This window comes from Eretmochelys imbricata, chromosome 2 (assembly GCF_965152235.1).
Source record: "Eretmochelys imbricata isolate rEreImb1 chromosome 2, rEreImb1.hap1, whole genome shotgun sequence".
NCBI lineage: Eukaryota > Metazoa > Chordata > Testudines > Cheloniidae > Eretmochelys > Eretmochelys imbricata.
The window spans coordinates 21,067,648-21,093,149 of record NC_135573.1 but is presented as its reverse complement, the minus strand read 5'-3'; the positions used below and the strand labels follow the sequence as shown (position 1 = coordinate 21,093,149).

General features: G+C 43.7%; 1 protein-coding gene across 1 annotated transcript in view; it reads left to right on the top strand.

Moving 5' to 3' along the window:
• The window catches only part of NSMCE2 (NSE2 SUMO ligase component of SMC5/6 complex), a 185,863-nt gene extending 161,033 nt beyond the window's left edge, over positions 1-24,830 (top strand). Inside the window, exons 5-7 of the mRNA XM_077809804.1 lie at positions 18,806-18,909; positions 19,784-19,890; positions 24,470-24,830. Coding sequence (XP_077665930.1) covers positions 18,806-18,909; positions 19,784-19,890; positions 24,470-24,584 — 326 coding nt within the window. The 3' untranslated portion in view covers positions 24,585-24,830. The remainder of the gene's footprint in view (positions 1-18,805; positions 18,910-19,783; positions 19,891-24,469) is intronic.
• Positions 24,831-25,502: the final 672 nt, after the last annotated feature.

Sequence of the window (25,502 nt, the reverse complement as noted above, 5' to 3'; positions counted from 1 at the left end):
GAAAAGTTGAAATGTTTCATTTCAAAAACATCAGGACAAAACATTTCAACTTCAAAAAAGAAACGTATTAGGGGGGTTTGTTTGGCTGAAATGGCATTTTTTGGTGAATAAACTATTTGTCCAAAAAAATTCACTCAGCTCTGATTCTTAGTGCACAGATGGGCCTTATCTAGGTAGATATTCCTGAAATCCTGTTTGTCTGAATTTCTTTCAGGTCTACAGATGACAAAATTTCTGTCATGCAGTAGGAACCATGAAAGCAGCACATGCAAACTATAGGCTTCCATCCTGCTGTGAGCTCTTTGTCCATATGGAGACCCTTTAAATGCAACAATTCTCATGGTCACAGAGGTCAACCCGTGAGTAACTCTTTGCAGGATCAAGGCCGTACATTGCATTAAAATTCTCCAATGAAGTAAAAATGGGCATTCCTTTTCTGATTTTATTGGCAGCAGAAGCAACCATTTCATCAGAACCTTAGCAGAAATACAGGGGAAAAGCAAGCTTGTTTACACCCAATCATAGTTGTCAAAACATGAAATACTGAGATAAGGAATGTTGTAAGAAATACTGCTGTGTCAGTACATCAGCTACAGGGCATTTAACAATAAATATAATGCAACACAGATTTACCCAATGTTGCCTCAGTTTACCAACTCCTAATGAGCAAACCTCCCAGTTAGCCAAAGATGTCTCAAGGGTTGCACTTAACTAAAGCCCTACTCCTATGGAGCCCTTAGGACTGAAGCTCCTACGTGGCCCCTTTCTGGTGGGATCTAGTTAGGGATAGGCTGATTATCTAAATTCACAGGTTTACAAAAGTTTTAGATATTCCCTGAGGTGTTGGTTAAATTGGGGTTCCACTGAACAGTTCAGTCTGCACTAAAGGTCACCTCTGATAGGGAACTTTTAAGGAATCACTTTATATTAACCCCAAGATTTCCAGTAATTATTGTTCTTATAAAGAATCCCTCTCCCAAATAAACTCTATTTGGTGGTTGCCCAAGAGGTCTCACTTGATCTACTGCATAAATATTAGTGATAACTTATATATTTCCAAAAAATTACACAACTCTTTACAGATATAAAGACAGATGCATTCCCTGTCCCAAAGTGCTTACAATCTAAGATAGGCAAAATAACGGGACATATGTTCACACAAAGGAAGGTCTGGAGAGATTGTGTGTGAAAAAAACAAAATAGATAGGATTTCCAGAAGAGTTAGTTCCAGGGAGGAATTACCCTCAAGGCCCTTCAGAGTTTTGCCCCACCATCTCTATTCATTGCATCATCAGCTGCCCCCTGCACTCTGGCAATGCTTCATCCCTTGATTATCTGCTTGTCTGCTTCACCTATTAGCACTTTCTTCTGTGCTGCCCCTTATGTGAAAAATGCCCTTCTTAGGGGGAAAAAATAGTAAAATCATTCCCCCTCTCCTTCTGCAACTCCTTCCTTAATTCACTTCTGCCATAGCAGCTATAGAACATCCCAGCTGATAAAGATTGGGCTGGTAATGAACGGATCTGCTTATTAATGAAAAACAAAAATATTCTCTATACCTACAAATTATGCATATAGCTAGTCTATGAAAGAACATATTCCCTCTCCCCCCCTCCTGTTTTTGATTCACCTATCTTTACCTCTTGAATAAAGTTTGTAAGCTCTTTGGGACAGAGATGATCTATCTATCTATCACAACCTGGTTGGGGCTAGAGTAATAAAAATAATAACAATAAGGAATGAAGAAGAGATCTTTGACAGAGAAGTGAGATATTCTTCCAAATATGAGGATCTGCATAGTGGAAGGCAAGAAGCCAAACATAGAAGGTGGATTTGAAGGGAAGATTAAGGAGAGAGGACTGAGAGGAGCACAGGGATCAAAGATGTGGGAAGAAGATGAAATTATGTAGGGCCTTGAAGAAAAGAATTTTACACTGATGTTGTAAAACACAGAAAGCCACTGAATTCCAGAAGGATGAGAAATGATCAGAGAGGCAGAAGAGGAAGAATAAGGGTATTTTGGATTGCATGGAAGGGAAATATCATGAAAACTAAGGGCCTGTATCTGTTACCCTTACTTACACTGAGTAGTACCTTACTCCGTGAGCAGTTGCACTTGAAATCAATGACTCCTCAAGAGTAGGTACTACTCAACATGAGAAATGGTGACAGAATCGGACCCTAAAATAGGATGAGGAATATTAAATGTGTAAGGCCTTCGGGCTGTGAGAAAAGAATTAGGTAAAATAGAAAGAAGAGCAAGGAGGGTGCTAATATGTAAGTGGATTGCAAGGACCAGTAACATGAGTGTGAGAAATGGTGAGGTGGATCAGCAGCCTAAGTGCTAAAATCATGCCTGGTAATGAAGGTTGGGCATCCAGGAAATGATTCAAATAAAGCAGTTCTGAAAAGAGTGTAAAGTAATGATAAAAATAAAAATAAAATCAGATGTCATCTGAGGAGAATTTGTGATAGGATGATAAATGCACTCAGATCTGTGAAGCGAGTGGGATGTCAGGTGACTAGTACATTTGCTTTCATCTGCTCATTTGTGATATATTGAATTTTTTTTACAGAAAACATATTTTTGGGCAGTGAAGTAGAAGATCTCTTTTCTTCTCCCTTCATTCCCTACCTATTTTACAACTCAAGTGCCTCATTTTTTTTCCACACTGTAGTGTTAAGCATTTCTGGCTGAGAGGGCAGCAAACAACTGTCAAGGCCCAGTGTGCTCTGCAGGAAGCAGGGGTGAAATTCTGTGGCAAAGTATCCGTGACACTCAGGTGCAGCAAACTGAAAATACCTCAGCAGATTCACAGGAATTTAAAAGCCATGCAGAGCTCAGGGCCCTATTCTCAAGTGCTCAGCATCTACATCTGGGGCCAGATTTTCAAAAGTGCTTGGTATCCAGTGACTCCCATAGTGACACTTATGGCTAGGTTTTCAAAAGAGGTCAGCAATAAATGTGCTGAGCTCCTCACTCTCTCTGTGCCTCAGTTCCCCATCTGTAAAAATGGGATGGTAATACTTCCTTTGTCTGTCCTCTCTATTTAGACTAGCTCTTGAAGGTAGGGACTGTCTGTTCTGATTGCCTAGGACAATGGTGCCTGATCTCACGTAAGGCCTTTAGGCACTATCGTAATAGTAATAACAACCTGTGATATGTCTCAGGACAGAAGAAATTTATAAAGTGCAGTCTCTCAAATCTAGAAAGGAGGGATGATGTGGGGATCCTGCTCTGGAAATGAATATAACCTTGGCAGCATTGTAATGTCAGAAGACAGTTTCTTCTTCCGCTTTTGTCTTGGTATGTAAACTGTTTCCAGTATTTACTTCAGCTCTGGTAATTTGATTCTAGCCGGTCATTCGGACACTTCCCAGTGCGTCAGTTAGCTTGTGTTGGTGCAACATCACCTGCCTACGAATGACAGAGAGCCTGTTTCTGGTAGGATGGAACTGCTCTATCTTATTTATTGCTTCTGTCTCAGTCTTTTCTCTTCTTTTCCCATTTTTCTCTTTTTTGAGTACTCTTCACCTTTTTTTCTAGTTCTCTTTTTCTCTTTCCTTTATTCCCGTTTCAATATTCTCCCCTTGACCCTGTTATGTCTGCCCCCTTATCACCTTAGCTGTGTCCTGCACTCATTCTCACTCTGCCTCTCTCCTTGCATCCTTCCATGAAGGCCCTCCTCCGGCTACATCACATACACACACACAAATCTGCCCATGTGATCCTCTCTCTAGTTCCCAGCACCAGCTGAGATTGCTAGTGCTGCTTGCATTTCTCCCACACTGCTTGGCATGTTCTTACAACACCTCTGAGTGATGTAATACTCCCTGCTGGCAGAGGTCTGGAGTTCCTCTTAAAAAAAAATGTTTTCCTTCCCTAGTCCAGCTACAATTCATTCCTGACATTCCCAATCACTATTATCAGTGATAATCAGACTCTCAATTTCAAGCTGTATGCTACGCAACCCAGAAGCCAAGTGTAGTAACCCAGGAATGCATAACTGAAGATGGTGCAACTTCATAGGGAACTCTTATTTGTAAATGATTCTCCTTTGTGTTTCTTCACATCTTTAGGTGTGGGTAATGGCAGAGAGTGTGTGTCCCTGTCAGCCATTTGGTAGGACAGCACTTTGGCAGGAGGAAATCTTAAACTGAAATTTTTTCCATATATATAAAACTGACACATGACTAAGGGCTTGTCTATACTACCCGCCAGATCGGCAGGCAGCGATCAATCCAGCAGGGGTCGATTTCTAGATGCGATAAATCAACCCCTGAGCACTTTCCCATTGACTCCGGTACTCCACCAGAGCAAGAGGCGGAGTCAACGGGGGAGCGTCAGCAGTCGACTCACCGCAGTGAAGACACTGCGGTGAGTAGATCTAAGTACATCGACTTCAGCTATGTTATTCAAGTAGCTGAAGTTGCATAACTTAAATCAGTCCCCTCCCCCCCCCCCAGAGTAGACCAGGCCTTAGTCTCATTTTACAGACCCACTCATTCTCTCCCACTGGAATTTTTTATTCTTCTTCAAGTGATTGCACTTGTCTATTCCACTGTAGGTGTATGCCCGCCTTGTGCACAGTTGTAGGAGATTTTTCTTTAGGAGTAACTGTCAGGGCAGCATGAGCACCCACTGATGCCTCACACCATTGCACACAGGTATAAAGGGCTGCACTGCCCTCAACCTCTCTCAGTTCCTTCCTACCACCAGTGAAGGGTGTTGGAGCTCCAATTTTTGTATCTGTGAGTCTTCCCTCTTTTAGTGTATGTAATACCCTTAGAGTTAGTTTTTAGTCTAGTGTAGTGTGTTTGCACATATTTAGATACAGTAACTCCTCACTTAAAGTCGTCCGGGTTAACGTTGTTTCGTTGTTATGTTGCTGATCAATTAGGGAACATGCTTGTTTAAAGTTGTGCAATGCTCCCTTATAACGTCATTTGGCAGCCACCTGCTTTGTCCACTGCTTTCAGGAAGAGTAGCCCGTTGGAGCCAGCTGGTGGGGGTTTGGAACCAGGGTGGTCCGGCAGCCCCCCTAAGTTCCCTGTGCAGCAGCTGCCCAGCAGGCTATTGCCGGCAGTTCAGCTGTCCCTCCCCCCACTGCCATGTGCTGCCCCTGCTCTCTGCCTTGGAGCTGCTCTCCAGAGCCTCCTGCTTGCTGTGCTGGGTGGGGGAGGGGCGGGGGGAAAAGGGGGGCTAATGTCAGGGTGCTCCCCTCCCCCCTGCTCCTGCACCCGCTTACCCCTCCCCCATATAGAGCAGGGTGGGGACACAGACGGAGAGAGACAGAGAGAGCTTGGGGCAGCAGCTGCTGTCTCAACTTCCTGATCAACTTAAAAAGACAATGTACTTCAGAGTGGGGTCAGCGTACTTAAGGGGCAATGCGCCTCTCTCTCTCCCACAGACAGGGTGTGTGTCTCTGTCTGCCATGCTGTCTCCCCTCCCTCCATTCCTGCACCCTTGTAGAGTGTGAGGCTATATTAACAACAATGTGTTAACCCTTGAGGGCTCAGCCAAAAGCTAGTTCATCATTTAGCAGTAAGGCATTCCCTGGGAAATATCCCACCCTCAGACTTCACCACCTCAACCAAGCTTCACAATCATCATCGCTGTGTACTGTATTAAATTGTTTGTTTAAAACGTATACTGTGTGTGTGTGTGTGTGTGTATATATATATATATATATATATATATATAAAATATGTCGTTTTTTGTCTGGTGAAAAATTTTTCCCTGGAACCTAACCCCACCCCCCCATTTACATTAATTCTTATCGGGAAATTGGATTTGCTTAACACCGTTTCGCTTAAAGTCGCATTTTTCAGGAACATAACTACAACGTTAAGCGAGGAGTTACTGTATAAGGATAAATTTAGGATAGTGCATTTGTAGAGTGGGGTTCCTAGTTGGGTACTGGGCTCAGTACTGGATTAATGACTCGTTCTCCTGGCTTCAAGGCCTGTAACTTATGTAACAAGTCTATGCCAGTGAGCGACCCATATCCCAGCTGCCTTAAGTGTCTGGTACAGGTGCACATGAGTGACAAATGTTGCATTTGTACAGGGTTCAAACTCCAATTGAAAAAGGATAGGGCTGCCAGACTCAAGTACCTGCCTATGGAGTCTGTGCTTTACCCACCAATGGAAAGGTACCAAGCATGTCCGAGTCAGTTAGGAGCACTATACCTGTTCTCACTGAGTCCAGAAGCAGATCCTCATCGCCGGTACCTAGGAAGAGACAATGTAGGTCTCCAAAGGACTCAGTACCGGAGCCTTCAAAGTCTATGGTGAAGCCACTGAGCAGAGTCAAGAACTTGGAGGTGCTCTCAAGGAAGAGGCAGCCCCAGATGCAGTCCGTAAACCAGGAGAAACTGCTGACAGCAGAGCCCAAGAAGAGTCCACTGATACCAGTCCCTCAAGGACTCGTGAACCCTTTGGTACTGTAGTCTCAGGAGTCTTTCCAGTGCCATCTACATCCAAGGCTTTTGAGGCAGCCATAGAGTTGCTTAACCTGTTGGTGCCAGCTTCCCCCACTGTTCATGAATCTTGCCTGGTACCAGGATTGGAAATGCATGGTCCCAGCATCAGTCCCAGAGCACCATTTGGTACCAGTGGCTTCTACAGTTGTGGCTTCTCTCTGTAGGGTTCCCTCTAGAGGGAAGCCAGTGATGATCTCACCTGTACTGCCATCTCCAGACTCAGAGATGGTCTCCCTGGTACCGATGGGGTCTGCTCCACCATGGGTTTGAGGAAGTGGACTCCTCATCAGACTCCCAAGATCAGATCAAATGTGTCTTCACCCAAGCATATCCAGCAGCCCCAGTGGGGTGCCTTCCCACTATGATACCAGCCAGAGCCTCAGCACTCTAAGCACCAATTTCCTGTGCATAGCTTGGTCCCACGTTCATATCCCTTGGGGCTTCCCTCCACATTCTAGAGCCTCTCCACTCTCTCCCCACCCTCTCTATTGGAGTCTTTCCAGTAGGAAGGAACTTAGGGGAATCAGGGGAAGTGCAGCCCTTTATACCTGCGTGCAGCAGCGCCAGGCACCAGAGGGCGCTCACTCTGTCCCGACAGGTACTGCTGAAAGAAAAATCTCTGACAGCTGTGCATAAGGCATGCTCACACCTACAGTGTAGTGGACATGTGTAACACATCTTGAAGAACAACAAATATGGAAAGGTAAGTAACCATTTGTTATTTATTATACACACCTAAAAAACAGAGAATAACTGGCTGGGCAGCAGTATTGCAGAAAAGATCTGGGGGTTATACTGATCATAAACTGAACATGAGCCAAAAATGTGAGTCAGTTGCAAAAAAAAGGTTAATATCATTCTGAGGTGCATAAACGAAGTATTGTATGTAACCCAGGCACCGACTCTGTGGGTGCTCTGGGGCTGCAGCACCCATGGAAAAAAAAAATAGTGGGTGCTCAGCAGCCACTGGTAGCCTCGCTGATCAGCTCCTTCCTCTCCCACCCAGCATCTCCAGCTCGCTGATGCACCCTGCCGATCAGCTCCTCCCCCTCCCTCCCAGTGACTCCCACTCACCATGATCAGCTGTTCAGCAGTGTTCAGGAGGTACTGAGGGGGAGAGGGAGGAGTAGGAAGAGGAGGCGGAAGGGGGCAGAATGGGGCAGAGCAGGAGGCAGGAAGAGGCAGGGTGGGAGCTTGGAGAAAGGGGTGGAGTGGGAGGCAAGCACCCCTTGGGAACTGAGAAGTCGGTGCCTCTGGTATGTAAGACACGGAAAGTTTGACTCTATTCGACACTAGTGAGGCCTCAGCTGGAGTACTGTGTCCAGTTTTGCGCCCCACACTTTAAAAGAAGATGTGAACAAACTGGAGAATTTCCAGAGGAGAGCAACAAAAAATGATAAAAGGTTTATAGAAACTCACCTATGAAGAAAGGTTAAAAAACCTGGGTACATTTAATCTTGTACAAAGACTGAGGGGGGTGGGGAATCTGATAACAGTCTTCAAATATGTTAAGGGCTGTTATAAAGAGGACTGTGATCAATTGTTGTCCATGTCCACTGCAGGTAGCTTGAGAAGTAATCAGTTTAAATCTGCAGCAAGGGAGATTTAGGTTAGAAATTAGAAAAAACTTTCTAATTATACGGATAGTTAAGCACTGGAATTAGGTGTGTGGCTAGCTCAGCTTCATTCAGTATCACCCTTAGGGACACCCCCACCCCCAGATGTAGTGCGTCTTTAATTTGTAGCTCTATTCCCCCCACATTTTGCATGAGCTCTTCATTGATCACATACCAAATGGGTGAATCTCAGTTACCTGTACAAACCAGGGAGGCCCAGTGACACTGATGCCTTATTGACCTAGCCTCAATACTGGGTTGTAAGACTTTATTTTGGTGCCTTGGTTACTGATTTGGAAGGAGTGTTGACAAGCCAGTCATGCCTCACTTGATATCAGCACTGGGCCACCTGTTGTGAAATGCTGATACATTGGAGGGTGTGGCCTTTTCTTTCCTTTTTTTTAGTTCACTCTCAGTGTGTATAAGCACAAGCAAGAACTGACGACTCGGGCAGGGAGTGCAAGGGAATACAGTGGTGCATTAACAAAAAAGTAGCTGCAATTTTACTCCTGCACACTACAGAAGTTAGAGTAAAATGGGAGCACATCGCTAGCGGGCTCATTGGCATGATTGGGACTGCTCAAAATCCCATGGGATTTAGCAATGTGTTCCCCTTTTTGGTTTTAATTCTATTTCTACGCAGGAGTAACTACAGCTGATCTCTGATTAATGCAGCATTAGCTTCCCCTGCACCCCTTTCTTGCTCATCAGTTCTTGCCTGTGCTCGTATGCACACACAATGCTCTGCACCTTTTCTGTGAAGGATCAAGCTCTTTCTCCACTCATTATTCTCCCCTTTTTTAATCCTGCAGTCTGGAGAGTAGGAGAACTGGTATAGGAGGGCCTTGAGATTTTGCAAGACTAGGCCTAGTATTGAACCTTACTTGAGCCAAATCGTAGGCTCCACAGAAACACTCAAGCACAGTCAACTTGCCCTGCACCTGCAGAGACTGGTAGGGGAGGGATAGCTCAGTGGTTTGAGCATTGGCCTGCTAGACCCCAGGCTTGTGAGTTCAATCCTTAAGGGGGCCATTTAGGGATCTGGGGCAAAAATTGGGGATTGGTCTGCTTTGAGCATGGGGTTGGACTAGAAGACCTCCTGAGGTCCCTTCCAATTCTGTGATTCTGTGAAGACCAAAATGGCAGTGTTGCAATGCAGGTGGCAACTATAGAAATGTTAACTTTTTACCGAACCATTGGGGAGGGAGCATGTGCAGTTTAAGAAAAAGAGAGAGATCTTAAATAAGTTGTTTTAGGCAGATTTAAAGTTAACCATTAGGATCAGAATCGGCATCTTGCTGCAATAATAGTCTATGTGCATTTTTAACTCTGGGTTTTAGCTCTAGAGTTTTCTACCTACTGTTATTCAGGGTGCCTAATCTGTCTTGGGATGTAAAGAGAAGGTTAAAAAAACTGTACTGTACATTCAGCTGTTCCTGAGTGGTGCTGATATGTCTAGCTGCATACCCCCTGTGACATTGTTGTGAAGGTCACTATATAAACTGGTGAGAGTGTTGGTTTGTATTTCTTTCTGGAAACAGCCTAATAAAGATGACTATAGTGAAGGTTTTGTTCAATTTGCACAAGCTTAATATAACCACAATGCAGTATTACACAGATGGAGGCAGAATCACAGCTCTGGTCTTAACCTAAATGAAAAGTTTGCAGTTTTAAGATTGAGCAATGCCATGTCTTAAAACTGCTAAGTTCCTCTTTTTTTCTTTTTTATTTTTTTTTTTGAATGAGCCAGAAGGTTTATTTCCTAACTTGTTTCAATATGACATTAAGTGAACATTTCTTTCCATTTCCCATGCATTTTAGCACCATTTAAAAAAAAAAATGCCTCAAGAAGAAAAATTGCCCTGTTCTTCAAGATATTCCAATCCATGACATTTTCATGAAACAGGGAACTGGCTATTATGCAATTACCAAAACACACTAGTTTCCCTGTTGCATCAGTTTCTTTTGGCCTGGAATTGATGCACATTCTAAGAATTCATTTGGTGTCTATGTGGGGAGTCAGTGTGGCTAGTGGATAGGGCACATGAATGGATCTCCCATGCTCTAGGTTCTACTCTTGGCTCTCCTGCTGGTTTGCTTGGTGACCTTGGATAAGTCATTACCCCGCCCCCCCCCAGGGCCCCAGTTTCCCCATCCATAAAATGGGGGTTAATAAAACTGACACCACCATCCTTGCAAAGTGGTGAAAGGGCTAGGTATTATTATTATTATGATTATTTCTACAAATGGTTGATATTTTTACAAGCATTCAGGTATTACAGTGGTGTGGGCTATGTAAGTACCCAACTAGACAGAGAACTATAGTACTCCAGGCATGGAAAAATAATGCAGCCCCACACCAGACTAGTAGAGGAGGTGTCAGCGGTGGGTTGAGCTTGGACAGGTATTTCTCTTCCCCATCTCCTGTTTAGCCATATGAAACTTGTGAGGGCCCCTATTGGTTAAGTCATTTTCAAGCCTGTGATGGTTCCTATTGGCCAAGTCCACCTTTCTATCAAAGGAGGCGGGATTAAAAGGGTCTTCGTGGGCAAGGGCAATGCCCAGCTACAGGAGGGCTGTGAGGAGGAGCATGGTTAGGCCACAGGCTAGTGGCCAAAGACGAAAATGGAGTTGGAGTCATGGTCACAGCGTGGCTGCAGTGCCAGTCATGGCAGTGGCCATAGCCGCCGGGGCACAGGCAGCTCCTGGAGCATTGGCTGCATTGTCAGCAACAGTGGCAGCAGTAGCCGCAGCAAGGGCCCAGGTGGTGCCTGGAGCAGTGGGCATGGCAGTGGCAATGGCTGGGCCATCTGGTTACCCTGTTCTGGTCTCTGGTGGGCCCAGGGAGGCCTGGCTGGAGGCTCTGAGGGCAGTGGCATTTCAGGCTTTGCAGCTGATCACAGGGAGGATGTTGAGCCCTTGGTTTGAGGTTGCACCACTTCTGGGGCCTGCTTTGACCATGTTGCCCCCACCGTTGCCTGTGACAACTGGTGGAGAGGCCCAAGAACAGAGGAGCGAAACATCCTCTGATCTAGAGGTGAGAAGTGAACAAGAGGAGTGTCCTAAGAGCAAGGGAGTCATTATGGGGGTACCCCCACCGCAACTGGCTGGTGAGTTTTGCTGGGGCCCTTTCCCATTAAGTGACCCTTCTGTAGTGAATGGGGTCTCCCAGGATGGTGTGGGATACTGCCTCTTTCTGAAGGGGGGTTGTTTTTCCTGGGGTTGGGGGCCTCCTCAGCTTCCTTTGGCTGAAAGGGAAGAAGGGGTTGATTCCTCTGTTGCACTGGGTGGCCCAGTGTTTTGTCCCAGTGGGGCCCCTCCTCTTCCTACCACCCTTTTACCTATATCAGTATGCTGCATGTTGCTGCATCATTGACATTTAAACAATCACAGCACCAGCAAAGGACAACAGAAATGATGAGGAGTATGGAACAGCTTCCATATAAGGAGAGATCAAAACAACTGGGACTATTCAGTTTGGAAAAGAGACGACGAAGGGGGAATAGGATAGAGGTCTATAAAATCATGACTGCTGTGCAGCAAGTGAACAAAGAAGTGTTATTTACCCCCTTCACATAACATAAGAACCAGGGGTCACTTGATGAAATTAATAGGCAACAGGTTTAAAACAAACAAAAGGAAGTACTTCTTCGCACAAGGCACATTCAACCTGTGGAACTCATTGCCCAGGGACGTTGTGAAGGCCAAAAGTATACCTGAGTTAAAAAAAAAAATTAATCAAGATGGTCAGGAATGCAACCCCGTGCTCTGGGTGCCCCTAAGCCTTTGACTGCTGGATGCTGGGACTGGACAACAGGGGATGAATCACTGAATAATTGTCATTGAAGCATCTAGCACTGGCCACTGTTGGTAGACAGGATACTGGGCTAGATGGAACATTGGTCTGACCCTGTGTAGCCATTCTTGTGTTCAAGATCTTAACATTTAGAAAATAAAGAGTTACGGTCTCACACCTTCCGTCCTATCCTCCTCCATGCCAAACTTCCTCATTACATGTGAAATCATCTAGCCTACATCTGAAATCACAATTTACCTCCACAACTCAAAACACTCATATGCATTTAACCACTATCACAATGCTATGCCTGGCAGTATTATCTCAGACTACTTTTTTGGAATAGAGCTGCCCAGAAAAGAGAATTTCCATTTAGGGGGAAATTCTGGATTGTTACTGATTCATTTTATTCTACATCAGAATGAAATATCAACATCCCAGAATTTCTGGTGAAACAGAACAATTTGTTTCAGGGCCTGCCAGCCAGGGTGTGTCTTAGGCTGTCACGCGGCCAGTCTAATAGGCCTGCTTGCTGGGGAGCTAGGCTGGTCTCCTGTCAGCCCACCCATCAGTCAGCTTCCTGCCTGGTCTCAGTCTAAAGTTTTGATGGAATCCACGCATTCCCAGGGAACATTCTCGTTCTGTTGAAACAGGATTTTTCTGACATATACTCTGGTTGGAAAACTTTTGACCGGCTCTAGTTTTGAAACAAGTGTAGACTAAAAGGGTCCAATGATGGATGGTATGTTGAAGGTGGGGTGATTTTTGGTTATATTAGTTCCAAGATTTATAAAGTATTTGGGTTGAGGGATGTGTTGGGCAAGGTTTTATATTTGTAAGCTCCTTATTCAAAATGTGTATGTTTGGATTAGACTTTTTTGGGGTAGTTAGATTTACGGCTGTAGGGTGGCTTGAACAATAGGAGCAGAGCAAAGTACTAAAGATCCACTTCTCAGATTTATTCGTAGTGTAGTTTCTTGTGGCTGGTGTCATGTTTTTCCCTCAAATTAACTTTTTCATCTTTGTGTTCCTTTGTCCTTTCTGTGGCATATCTGAGACTTCTACTCTGTAGTCATGTAATTATTGCAGTTTCATGTAGACCTACTGTTTCCAGTTAAATGGTCTGGATTGTAATTATCAGGAAGGTTTATTTTCCACAGGCCTGTTTATTTGAATTTGTTTGGTAATTAAAATGGAGGAATCTGATCTCCTCAGATTTTCCAGGTTTCAGAGTAGCAACCTTGTTTAGTCTGTATCTGTAAAAAGAAAAGGAGTACTTGTGGCACCTTAGAGATTAACAAATTTATTAGAGCATAAGCTTTCGTGAAGTGAGCTGTAGCTCACGAAAGCTTATGCTCTAATAAATTTGTCAGTTAAAATGAGATAAAATGAGAAATTGAAATATAAAGTGTCAGCTTTGAATGAAAATTGAGTAAATCAAAAACAGACATGCGGTGGCAAAATTCATGATAGCATGTTACCAAAAACAGTTACCTTCGGGCATGATGGGAACACATTTTTAATACAATAGTGGGCACTAATTAGCTGATTAGCTTATTGCTGATAACAAGATATTATGTGTATTACAAATGAGAGACTCCTAACAGATTTTAGTAGTGATGAGAGCCAGGATGTGAAAAAGTTTAACCTCAGAAAGGTTCTTAAATGCAATAACTTAGAGCACTAAAAGTAAAATATATGTATATATTTTAGTTGCTTCTGTCAACCTTTGAAGTTCAGCAACAATAGGCAAAGATTAGATGAAATTATTACTTCCTGTAACAGTGGCTCTTTGAGATGTGATGCAGACAAGTATTCCACTTAAGTGTGTGCACGCCCAGCACACCGGAGCCAGAGAAATTTGCCTAGCAGTACCCATGGAGGGATGGCGCTCGGACTTCATGACAATAACCTCTTCCTCCCCCCGGCTACATATTGCAGCGCCGCCCTGCCCCTCTCTCAGTTCCTTCCCACTGAACGCCTGTACCTGAGTAGATGCAGCAGGGTCTTCCACTTAGGTGGCTCACAAGCAGTACCCCCCAAGAGGTGAGGCTTGGAGTCTACCTAAACAAGGACTGCAGGACCGTTCTACCAAAGCTTGCATCTGCCATGGAAATGGAGTTATGGCATAATGGTTCAGGAACGTATGTATTGGCGACCATATAGCAGCCCTGCAGATGTCCAATATGGAAGCGTCACTGAGGAATGCTATGGATGTAGCTTGCACCCTCGTAGAATGAGGTCAGGCCCCGCCAAGGGGGTGCAGCTGAGGCTATTTCATATGCTATCTTGATGTAGGATGTTCTCCATTTGGAGATCATCTGCAAAGAGACCGTTTGACCCTGCATGCGGTCTGCATATGACACAAACAAATGAGGCGAAGCATGAAACGGTTTAGTCCTGTCCAGATAAAAGGCCTGACATTGCCTGACATCTAAGGTATGGAGATGCTGCTGAAGGTCCAGAGCAGCAAACCAGTCATTCTGAGACAACACTGGGAGGATAGTTAATAAGTGAACATTTGGAACCTCATGTACCTGATATATTTGTTGACGCCGTGAAGGTCGAGGATGAGTCTTACTCCTCAGTTGGATTGGGTACCAGAAGTCATGACCCCGGTGTTCTGGTGGAACCTCCTCCTCCACTCCCAAAGCAGTATCTCATGAGAGGGATCCCTGAAGAGGGATGGGGAGGGAGGAACCAGATGGCATAATGTGATCTAACCATGCTTTGGACCCAGCTGTCTGTAGTGATTGAGACCCAAGCATTGTGAAAGCAGGCCAGCCTGTTCCCAAAGCAGGGGGATGAGGAGAGAGGAGCAACGACTGGAACAGTGCTGTGGACCAAAGAGTCAAAATGGGTACTTGAAAGGCGATGAGGAAGGCGCATGGATTGGCTGAACCCCAAGCCCACCTGCTTTCTCCTGTGGCATCTATCAGTCTTTCTGGGGCAGTTCCATTGCCTTGGAGGAAGGAAAGGCTGGCCAAACGTGCACTGCAGATGACAGTGCTGCTGCTGGATGCCGTAGTGGCACTTCTGCGTTGTCGGCATGTACACCCCCACCGACTGCAGGGTAGCCCTTGAGTCCTTGAAGGAGTGCAGTATTGAAGGGCAAATCCTCAATGGCTTGCTGGACATTGGTGCACTATCTGAATTCTGGAGCCAGGATGCTCTCCCCTTAGTGATCACAGAGGCCACCACACTGGTTGAGGTGTCAAAATCAAGCGCAGACTGCAAGGACATCTTAGCTATCAAGCAGCCTTCAGGGACAAATGCCCAAAATTCCTCCCACAAGGCCTCAGGCTAGCTGGTCTGCGAACTTTGACATAGCTGTCCAATTAACAAAATCTTACTTGGATAGCAAGACTTGTTGGTTAGCAGTTCACAACTGCACGGAAGAGGAGGTGTAAAACTTCCTGTCCATGATGTCCCTATCCTTGGGCCAGACTTAAACATTTCTGCTGGACTCTATTATTCACACTTACGTCTAGGGGATTCTGGGTCAGATGGGAGTAAAACCCCTCAAATCCCTGCATGGGAACACAGTAGTGCTTCTCCATGTGCTTAGCCGCACAATGTGAAGCCAGTGTGCTCCAGAGGCTTCAGATGGTTCAAGGAGCCCAGTGTTGATAGGGAGAGTGACTCTCCCAGGGGAAGATAGCTGTAAAATGTCCACCAATTTGTGGGTGTTCCCAAGGGAAGAAGCTACCTGCTGCAAAAGGTCTCGGTATGCCTTAAAATCTTCCAGTACTGAAGGGGAGGATGAGCCAGGCTGCACAGCATTGTCCAGAGATGAAGATGAGGCCCTTAATTGAGCCAGAGCTGTATCCTGCTCCAGGGTTGATGGATCTGGATGGGCGGACGCTGGAGGCTCTGCATGGAGAAGGACTATCAGTGCCTGGGCCTGTAGCAGATTGACAGTACCACCACAGACCTGGCCAGTTATCTTGCCTTTTTGAGTGAGATGAAGAGCGGGACCATTACAACTTAGGAGCATTCCACAGACTCCATGGAGGTCACCGTCATGGATAAGGCATTGGTGGCTAGAAGGTGCTGGGCTAGAGACCTCCGTCCCAACCATGAGATGCACGCCAATCCTGGTATCTGTAACAGTCCATTAGCAGCCCTCAATGCTGGTCGGATGATGGAGAACAGGATAATGGCAACCCAGACTCAGATGCAGAAGAGCCTCGGGATCCCAGAGATAAGGGCAGAGCAAGACCAGAGGGAGGGAGCAGGCAGTCTGACTTGTCCATCGCCCAGAACAAGGCAGGAAGTGGCACTGCTGAGGGAAGTGGTACCGCTGGTACCGAGCATGCCGGTGCCAGAATCTGTCATGGTCCTGAAGTGAACAGCAGTACCAGGGTGTCTGATGGTACTGACCTCAAGGATGGCAAAAGCCTCCACGGAAGCCTTTGTGGTTCTGACTGTAGTTGTGCCGAGTAAGTTCCCGGTACCAGCCCTACTTCCACAACCTGTGGAAGGGGAACACTGGGGTGCAGTGCCAACTGGCCTGAGCGTTCACCAGCTCATTCAATCAAAGGGGCTATAGTTGACACAGCCCTGGCAAAGTCCTGGTCCAAGGGAGAGGTTGGGACCAAAAGGTAGAGGAGGTCTGTAGCTGCCTGGTATGTCACCAATGTGGAAACGCTTGGTACTGGCATCTCCCTCATCGGTACAGAATTCAATGGATGCCTGGAGGCTGGAACCGGAGTCAACAGTGGAGGGTTTCTAACCTCCCTACTAGGTACCGGGCAAGGGTTAGAAGTACCCTTGCCATCCCGGGTACCGGCACCCCATCTCTACAAGCCCATGCTTTTCCTGGGAGAGGCAGAAGAGCCACCCTGAGCGGTCTCGATTGGTCTTATGCAACCTTTGTCCTTGGTGCAGTCGTCGGCAAACGGCTCCTCTATTTCTTCAGAGAGGCACCCGCGCTGGAATCTGAAGCAGCTGTGCTCTTGGAACCCAAGGACGATCTCCAACCCAATGAGGTTCTCAGCACCGAAGCAGGTCACCTGGCCTGTTTGAGTAGGTGCCGCTTCAGGCAAAGGTCTCAAGCCACTTGAGTCCATTTCTTAAACAATCTGCACATCGCACAATGCTCCTTGACATGGGCCTTGCTGAGACAGAGCAAGCACCATGTGTGGGGATTCTGGTTGGGGATCACTCCCCACCCGGATGATCACATTTAAACCGCAGTGAAAGCATCACTGAGAGAAACAAACTACTAAACTAACACTACTCTAGCTAACCCTACAGGTACTACTAACTATACACCAGAGAAAAAACTGAGAAAAATTCTTAGATGATGTTTACTTGTGAGGTTGAGACCACGCGGTGCTCCGACTCCGGCCATAGGCAGTAAGACAGAACTGAAGGAGGGTTGGGGCAGTGCTGCTTCATGTAGCCAAGGGAGGGTCTACGGCCATTAGGAACAAGTGCCGCCCCTCTACAGGTAGTACTAGGTAAATTTCTCTGGCTCCAGTGCACTGTGCACGCACACACCTATGTGGAACACACGGCTGCATCTACTAGAACAATCAGTATTTTATTCGTGCAGTCCTAATTCATGAGGAAAAAATTTAATATGGTTTACAGAAGTATGCATGGCCCAGCATTTCTATTCCTTCTTCACATAGCAAATTCAAATTTATTAGCATAGGCCTTGCAAACCTTTATTCACATTGCGCTTAGTAACATGAGGAATCCCTTGATGTGAAAGAAACTGTTCACGTTAGTAAGAATTTGCAGGATTCAGTCTGTAGTTTAAAACGTCTGCCTTAGGGCATGGTACTAATTCAAAGTCTGTGTGTGACTGAGACTGCAGAGACCTATGTGCATATTCTCCTACGTAATCTCTACAGGACGTACCTTAAGTGGAAAAACCTACTTTCCCTCTCCCCTTCCATAATCCAGAGCAACAGCAACAAATCTGTGGGTGGTTTATCCAAAGTATGCTAAAATTCTATTGGTTGTTTTTTTTCTTAGATGCTGTTTACTTACCCCCACTCTTACAATATCTTTTAATAATATTAATTGCATGTGGGGAGATACACCTCCAGAAACTATTATAAATAGTTCTTTATTATCATTATTTGTATTGCAATAGCACTTAGCACAATGGGGCACCGGCCTCTAGGTAGCATAAAAACTTAACAAAGGGACAGTCCAAGTCCAAAAGAACTTAGATGTGATTGACTGATTTTTTTTTATAGGTCTGCTCATCTCATATGTGGGTCAGGGACTTTTAATCATTATATACATGGCAAATAAAAGGGCCTGCCTAGACACAAGTCAGCTTATGTGCAATTACATATGGTAACTGTTCAAATTGAACTTTGAAAATCCATATCAATTTAAGAAAATGGGTTCTTCTTCACATAACTTAGTAGAGGTTCCCTGTCACTGATACAGGGTTAAATAAAATGGTTGGTGGGTTTTTTTTTTTATAGTTTTGTAAGGATTGTTTTGGCTCATGGAAAAAACCTAGACCTCATTCTACTTTCATTTACACCAGTGAAAACCTGCAAATCTCCACTAAAGTCAGCAGTGTTATTCTGGATTTACTTTGGGGCAAGAACAGAATTTGTGTCTCTGATTTGGTAACTGCAGAGATTTTTTAATAGAAGTAACAAATCCCACCACCATGTAGGATTTTGCTGAATCAGGCTTCCATTTCCCTCTTTTGATATTATCTAAAAATCATGTCTATAGTGGTCACCATTTAAAAATCAACATTTCCTAGCAGATACCACGCAGTTATTACAATTGTTTCCTTTTCCAGGGAAAAACTGTGGCATCTCAGTTACCACTGTACCTGACCTGTACCTGACACATGCTGATTTTTTTTTAATGACTAGATATTAAAAGCGAGATGAAAATCAATAATTTGTCTTTTCTCATTGTAGTTGGTCTCCAGTCAGATACTGATGCAAATGAGTCCATTGAACAAATAGATGAAGATATAGCAGTGACTCAAAGTCAGATGAACTTTACTTGTCCTATCACACAGGTATGCTATTACTAGGACTGTAGTAGATAAATATTTCCCATCTTTAATTACTTCCCTGCATCTTCATAGCCATTATAATCCTATTCACATTCCTACCTACATAACATACTTGTTAGCTATATATGTATATTGATTTTTTAGAGACCAGATAATGGCAGTTGCTAATATGATCATAATTGGGTCATGCTGCTGAAATAAAACCTCACAGGAATAATGCAGTTTACCATGTGGGGCCTGATCCTGTAATTTGAGTAGTACAGCATATGGACCACGGGACTTCCTGCTGCTTTAAGCAAGAGACTTTCATGTGTGGGGCTTGGAGTTTAATTATATTTTGTTGCCAGAGGACAGTATTGCTTCCACATGATAACACCTGTCTAACATATGGGGGCCTGGATAGTTGTGAAAGTTAAACTTGATTGTAATAATAGCTAGAGAGAAGGAAGGGCGGTACCTACAACCTGTGTTCTATACAGTGGGGTGCAAGATAGTTGGGAATTTTCTGTCAGAATGATTTTCTGTTTGAAAAATGATCTTTTTTGCAAAATCCAAAATTTTCCATTGGGAAAATCAAAATGACAGCTGCCCATCCAGAAGGTCCTTTCCAATTTCATTTTCAAACAGAATGCAGAATTTTTCTGTAAATCCGTTCCCACCAAAAACATTGCGTTTTTTGTCTTTTTGTCCTGTCTTGGGATGATTTTTTTTTTTCCAAAAATTAGGTTGTTTTTTCTTGGTTTTTTTTTTTTTCAAGTAGTTGATTTCCTTTTACCAGTCAGCTCTAACTGGGGCTGTTAGCAACATCCCACGACAGGTCTGAGAATGTATTCAAGTTGATCATTAGTTCTGTTAAATACAGTCATATTGATTGCAGGTGGAAATGCAGAAGCCAGTTCGAAATAAAGTCTGTGGCCATACCTACGAAGAAGAAGCCATTCTAAAAATTATCCAGCGTCGAGAACAGCAAAAGAAAAAGGCATGGTAAGATAGCAAGAATGTGGGGGAGAGAGAGGGGCGAATACTTGGCTTGCTGTGTAGGTGGAATCGTATTCTACTTGTTCTATGAAATTTATTTGTGTTGGCAAGGCTGAAGGAAGTAATTTTTAAATGTCTGCCCCAAATCAGACTCGTAATTAGTACTGTGCACATGGAGGATACTTTTTAAAAAAAAATAAATAAAAACAATATTTAAGGAAACCTTCAGGAAGTGTATGGGGAAGTAAGAGCCATTCACTGTCCCTGCATAACAAAATAACAGAGATCTAGTACAGTCATTAACAATACAGAGACATTTTAACATCTTAAAGTTGCTAGTTCATTTTTTTTCTTACCTTGTGTTTTTTAAAACTGTCAAAGTTGATGTAAAAAATAAAATAACTCCTTTGTAAATGGAAGGGAAAAGATACTGTTGCCCTCCCTTTTATAGCTTCTATATCATACTACAATAAGAAAAAGGAACTAATACAGACAATTATAAATCCCTAGATAAAGGGAAGAATGTTCAGCCAGAAAAATAAGCTGTACAGTCCCTTCCATAATTCAGGAAAACACGTTTTACTATAGATAACCATAGGCAATACTACCAGCATTAAGGTTGCCTGTCACTTTCCATAAAAAGACCCTATTTTCAGCTGCTTATAACTTTGTTAAATTTAGGGCATACATTTTTCCATGCCGGGTGTCTAGCTCAGGCAGTTGCTGCTGCTGTTATTATTGGTGTTTAATTTCAGCATAAAGGTGTCAGCCATTTGTGAATGAGATATGGGGAAATATGGATGAGTTTGCCTATGTTTAAAACCTATATTCTCTGTCATATGGTGAGAAGCAGGGACATGATATTTGGCAGTGGGGTCACCGTGATGTCGATGAGAGACTGATTTTCACCAAGCAGCATATGTTGGCCAAGTTGTAAGCCTCTGAAAATGTTGCAGTTTTGCACATGCTCAGGAGAGGTTTGTAAGAGGTTGATGGCATTATTCTCCAAAGAGTTTATCTGCACTGAACATATGTAAGCTGCATACAGCTCCCGCGTGATGACTGGCTGCTCGTGCACCATCCCCACAGTGACTGTGCATGCACCATCCCAGGACTGCAAAAGCTGAGCAGGACTTTGCCTGAAATTGTTCTTCCTGACTTCAGGAAAGTTGCTGTTGTGCTAGCCACTCAGATGGATAACAGGGAGAAAGCAATCTGACTCGAATGCAAATGGGTGAAGGGAGATGGGAGCGATAGAGATCAGAGGGGATGGGGAGGCTGAGGCACAGAAGCTGGGTTGGGGGATAGGAACAAAGCGGGACAGCAGTTGGGAGGTGGAAAGAAGAGCCAAAAGAGGCAGCAACAGGAGCCAAAGGGTGGGAGCAAAGGGGAACAGGAACAGGCTGTGGGGATGGGGCGGAACAGCCTATAACCACCAGACACACTCCCCTCCAGAACCTGGAGATGAACAAAATAGTATCAAGTCTCAACATTCCTCTGCTGTCAGTAATTAGCAGTGAAATCCACTAGAAAAATGAGTCTCTTCCTCCTCCAGAGGATGGTCCATATGGACAATAATATCCTGCTTCTCAGATAGCTCAAGTCACAGAGGTTGGTGCTGTGAATCTAAAGGTTCTAATCTTGCTGATGACCCACATGGGAGTCAGTATGCTTCCACATGATAGAATCTGTTTTTTCCGTTTGCTTTTTAAGAAACTAAGGAAATTACATGGAAACACACACTCCTATATTAAGGTTGCCAAGTCAAGCACTTAAAATTTAGAAAATGCCAGAATTCAAATTGCACTTCTGGCATTTCCTAACTTTTTTAACTTTTTGTTAAGGCAAAGTTAAAATAAAACTTTAACGTACTACATTGTACCTTACTTATTCAGTATCAGGTTACTATTCAAAGAACATGGGTAAAGATTCTGGCTTGCCAGCTTGGGAGCCCTCCTCCTCTGAGTACACTAGAAAGAGTGACCAAATTTCTAAATACCTATCCTCTTTTTGGCACTTCTTTTCTATGTACTTGGTATGGAAGCTTTTCCATTACAAGAACAGTCCATATTTTATTGTAGCCCGTTCCATAGGAGATGGAGTCACATTTTTCCAATAACGTGAAATACAGAGTCTACCTGTTAGACCGATACATTAATTTATTTTTTATTGCTTTTTAAAATGCAGATCCTTTGCTGGAGCACTAAGTAAGCAGGTCAGGGGATCTCTTGGAAGCCAGCATTTTGTCATAAGATGAATCTCTTTAATAATTTTCTCCAAAAAAACAACTAATTTCTGGACACCACTACCACATGATCAAGTATGTTCCCCTTTTCCAGCAACCCTCCAACAGAACACCGCCCTACTAACAAAAACATGATGGATCTTAACTAGAGTCAAATGCCATCTATACAGTAATTTATACATTTTTCTTTGAGCTACACAAATTGAAGATGTATATCCCCTTTCCCATAAAGAAACCTAATCAAGGTCAGTTTCTTTGTCCAAATCCCTCAACATCTTTTTCAATCAAAACTGTGTATATCTTATAAATTTAAACCTTTGTTTCCAGCTTTCTCCTGGGTCAACTCCCCACATGTGGTTAAAGGTCTTGAGAGTCTCCTCATGCCCAGATTTCACAATAAAATGTTTGACTTGTAAATATTGAAAACACAGGACCTTTGTATTTACATTATTACCTTGGTGTGACTTCAGATCAGGACCCAGAAACAACTGTCTGAATTGAGAAATCTCAGCGCTTACCCACAATGAATGGTCACTTTCATATTTTCTAGGTATGAATTCCTGATAGGAAATGGCACATTAACAAACTTTTGAGTGCTTGACCTGCAACCTTAACATTGTTTAATGTAGGGGGTATTTTTGATGTAATCCTATAGTATGTTAGAAATGCACATGACCGCAATAACAGGGTTTTGCTCTAATTAAATTTAGAAAGGTCAGTTAGGCATGCTACATGTAGCTCTAAGTTCTGCGTATATCTGTCTGTTAAAGTGAGCTGAGTTGCTGGGTAATTAACATTTATTCTGGAAATACAGAATGGGTTTTTGAAATGCCACAACCTGCTAGGTCTATAGAAACCATTCAGTCCTACCCTCTCAAGCTCCCAGCTGGAGTAAACCATTTTCTATTGTGCTGCTACATGATTGCATTCTTCACAGCAGTGTTCGAGTGGGAGCAAACATTCTTAACGTGGTTTAAAGGCAAAACCTGGTCTGTCGGGTAAAGCCCAATTTAATGCACTTTGTCAGGGAGATGAATATGTAGCTGAGGGAACAGGGTGAGGAACGGAGTCCTCTCCCCATCCTCATCCTAGAGCTACAGCCATTGCTATAGGCAAAGTGATGTAGTACTTGCTACAGCAAGCTGCATACTCTTCTTTCCTCAGGGCCTGTAGAGTTGATTGCTGGACTTCACAGACCATTGGCTGTCTCTCAGCCACTCACCTGGCCTGTCTGCAGCCTCCACCTTCTGTGCTCCCACAAAGAAACCTGCTAAGCAGCTGAGCTCCACTGCACCTTAGGGGACTGCTGCCTACTGCTGTGTGGCTTTCCCAACACCTTGCACTGAGCCTTCCACAACCTGGGAGAATTTCATGCACTGGTCACAGTGGTGCTAACACTTACAGGAAGTGTTTTATATGAGGCTTTCAAGGCACTTGATAAACATTAATTAAGCCTTGCAACACCTCTATCAGACAGATAATTATTATTCTAACCAGTTTATAGATTGAAAAACTGAGGCACAGAGCGATTAAGTGATTTGCCCAAGGCAGACGCTGCAAGCTAGGGACAAAATCTGGAATAGAAGCGATGAGAGCTGACTCTACATTCCAAGTCCTAGACAAAATTCCTTCTCAAAAAGAAACTAGGTTCCAAAATCCACAAATGTTTTAACTGGGGGCATTATCCATACACATCTGGCTCCATTAGCAAGGGAAAAAGATACCCCATCCCTGAATATCTTTCACTGTAGAAGGAATATGACTTTACCTGTCTACCTGCAGCCAAGTATCAAACTCTGTATTTGTCCTATTTTTAGAGATCACTAATATGACACACAATCCTCTCTCCCTCCGTTCTTGTGAGGACTCATGATTTTTCATAACCCTAGCTCTTCCACTGACTCACTTGGTGGCTCTGGGAAAGTCACTTAACCTCTTTAATCTGTTTCCCTGTCTATATAATGAGGATAATACTTATTCACCATAGATTGGTGGGGGGAGAATACAGTGCTTTGAAAATGTAAAGCAATATACAAGGATTACAGTAAGTAACTGTATTATTAGTAACACAAGCAACTCGCGTTGGATTTAAGACAGTGGTCAACAGGTAAAAGTCTCTATATCTCATTACACTCCTTCCCTTGAGACATCAGCTCCCACCTATTAAGATAATTAGACTTTTTTCCCCAACAGAGATTTATTATCCATCAAGGAAAAGCTGCAATAAGTCACTGACAAAGTTACTCTGTGGGGCGGGTGGGAATTAAATATAAAACAACAAATGCTACATTCAGATGACTACTATAATTCTTCTGATTTATTTATTTTTCTTTTTAACAGCTGCCCTAAAATTGGCTGTAGCCATTTAGATGTTAAGAGATCAGATCTTGTGCCAGATGAAGCACTTAAAAGAGCGATTGACAGTCAGAATAAACAAACCCGACCAATGCCGTAGAAGTCAGCTGGACACACTGTTACCACAAAGAAAATTTGTTATTGGAGGTCTTGTGAGATAAGCTGCTGATTGTAAGCAGGTTGTGTAACTGATTGTTATTTGAAGGCAAAGTTGAAGGTGTCAGCTATAACTGAAAGCATTTCTTAGACTGCCAAGTGTGAAGCATTCCAGGTTAACTTGTTTGTTTTTCTTCTGCAACCTCTAAAATGTTGCGTTTTGTAAATAAAATGTATGTGCAAAATGTAACCTTCTTTGTCGGTAGTGTGCTCATTTTCAAAGCATTCTAAAGATATCAGTTTAGGTCCCAACCTGCAAAATGCTTGCTACTGCGTGCACTGTTTCCTACTGCGAGCCATCCCAGTGAGAAGTCTGTCGTCGCTGGAGCTACTCGTGGTAGGAGGCACTGTGACCAAGATTTTCAAAGTGACATGATCTGGGGTGCCTCTATTTTTGGATGTCCAAAACAAGACCTTTTAAGGGAGCCTGATTTTCAGAAAGTGCTGAGCATCTGGATCTCATGTTTGGGAATGCAAAATCATTAGTTACTTTTGAAAGTATTGGTCTATGTCCAGTATTAACCACAGGTCCTGGCCCTTAATCACATTGTACTTATATTCAAAATCTTTTATTTCAGACTTTATGAATTTGGAATTCCCAAGGGGGTTCACATTGATATTTTAGGTGAGAAGAATTGTCTTATTTATAAACCTCTTTAGTTCATTAACCTTATGTATAATAACAATACAAATATTATAGGATACCTGCATACCTTGAGTTGCAAAGACTGAGTTGCAAGAGGTTGAGGAAACTGGGGTTATTTAGTCTGCAGAAGAGAAGAGTGAGGCGGGGATTTGATAGCAGCCTTCAACTACCTGAAGGGGGTTCCAGAGAGGATGCTGACTGTTTTCAGTGGTGGCA